The 1598-nt window shown below is 46.2% G+C and overlaps 1 protein-coding gene across 1 annotated transcript in view; it reads left to right on the plus strand.

Annotated features, from left to right (window-relative positions):
- The window catches only part of HSPG2 (heparan sulfate proteoglycan 2), a gene marked incomplete at its 5' end in the record, with an annotated part of 68374 nt that overhangs the window by 39126 nt on the left and 27650 nt on the right, over positions 1–1598 (plus strand). Inside the window, one exon of the mRNA XM_072426714.1 lies at positions 1023–1082. Within this exon, the coding sequence (XP_072282815.1) occupies positions 1023–1082 (60 nt within the window). The remainder of the gene's footprint in view (positions 1–1022; positions 1083–1598) is intronic.

Below are 1598 nucleotides of genomic sequence, written 5' to 3' on the forward strand. Positions count from 1 at the left end.
CGGAATATTACATGCAGCTCCCCATTCACATAAGGATATTGTCTGGAGGATCATGTATGAAGTGTAAGAATATTTTGTGTTTAATCCCTGACATATGTGAACCCCACTTGTGTACCCCGTTATCTGAACATTTCCTATACGGAGAATCTTTGCTGTTTTGTATATAAACTGTTTGCGTTCACTTGTACATAGACGGCATCACCACAAATAAAGTACGCCATTATCTCCAACCTTCTGTCTTATGTGATGGGACACTGTGTGACCAGAGACCTAAAACAAGCAGAAATATGGGACAGCAAAATGACATTATTCTATAATCTGTCTGGCTGAGAGGAAGATATACATAAAGCTTATTTGTTATTATTGATTGTGAATAGGGTGAAGCCCCTGTCACTTTATTTTTATCACCTTGGGGAGATTTAGCTGTACTTCCTGTCCTGGAGATGAAATTATAATGGAGAAGGAATCTCCTCTTCCTTTGTTCTATCAGTCACATGAAATATCTCCATCGGAAGATCCACTTGTCAATGTTTTGTGTTGGCTCTGAAAATGTGAATTTACCATCACTTCCTGTCATCACTTCCTGTCATCACTTCCTGTCACCAGGCAGATGGAGAGATGAATCTCCCTGGAAGAGACGCAGAAAATATCAATAATGTGCAAACATGTCGTCCTAACATAGGAAGGCTCCGTACACACGTCAGAGGATTGTCATACGATATTGGTTGTAGGACAGATGAGAATCTGGCGTGTGTACAGCGCTCGTCCTGGCGGATCCACAGACGATGAACAATCGTAATCCAAGTGAAGGGGAGCGAGCACAGCGGGGTGCCACTCCATCGTTCTCTCCAGAATCTATGTACAACGCTGAGTGACAGAACCATGGCCATCATTGGCCATCATTGCACGCGTGTACCCAGCCTCACAGGGTATCCCGGGTTGGGGCTTTGGTACAATTAAGGGGGATTCCGTTTGTGACGTTGTGAGTTTGTACAATAAAGTTGGTTCCTACTTATTCGCAGAGACGTCCCAGACACAGATGTTCTATGGACCGTTTGAGACCTTTGAAGGACACAGGCCGTGTAAGTTGGCATGAAGTGCTCATACCCAGTGGGCGCCATCCATGAAGCATGCCACGCTGCCTGATCCACCATCCATCATTCCTACCATCCTGTCCTGAATGCCAGAGGCTGCTTTCTTGCATGTCGGAGCAGACCTCCTGTGTGTGGTTCATCGGTCGGGTCCAGCGAGTGACTAATATTGTGTGTCTGTGCTGTGTGACGCTACCATCTATGTGAGCATCACATGTGGCTTCCTTCCATCAACATGGAGTGCAGAATCCGCTGGGCCGTACCATGTGTGCAAAGCCGTATATGTCACCCATAGATGGGGGCTGGGCAGCACCCCAGGGGGTAATCCGCTCCATGTCGGGATGTAGGGTGCATGAACCCCATGATGATCCTTGGGATCCATTGTCTTTGCTTTATAGATCAATGCTGGCTAACAGTCGGGAGAAACGATAAATTCCTGCCTTGTTCCATATGTAATGTATACAGCACAACACACAGATCTGCCTCAATACGGGGGATGGGATATAT

Source organism: Pyxicephalus adspersus, chromosome 11, assembly GCF_032062135.1.
Source record: "Pyxicephalus adspersus chromosome 11, UCB_Pads_2.0, whole genome shotgun sequence".
NCBI classification, from domain to species: domain Eukaryota; kingdom Metazoa; phylum Chordata; class Amphibia; order Anura; family Pyxicephalidae; genus Pyxicephalus; species Pyxicephalus adspersus.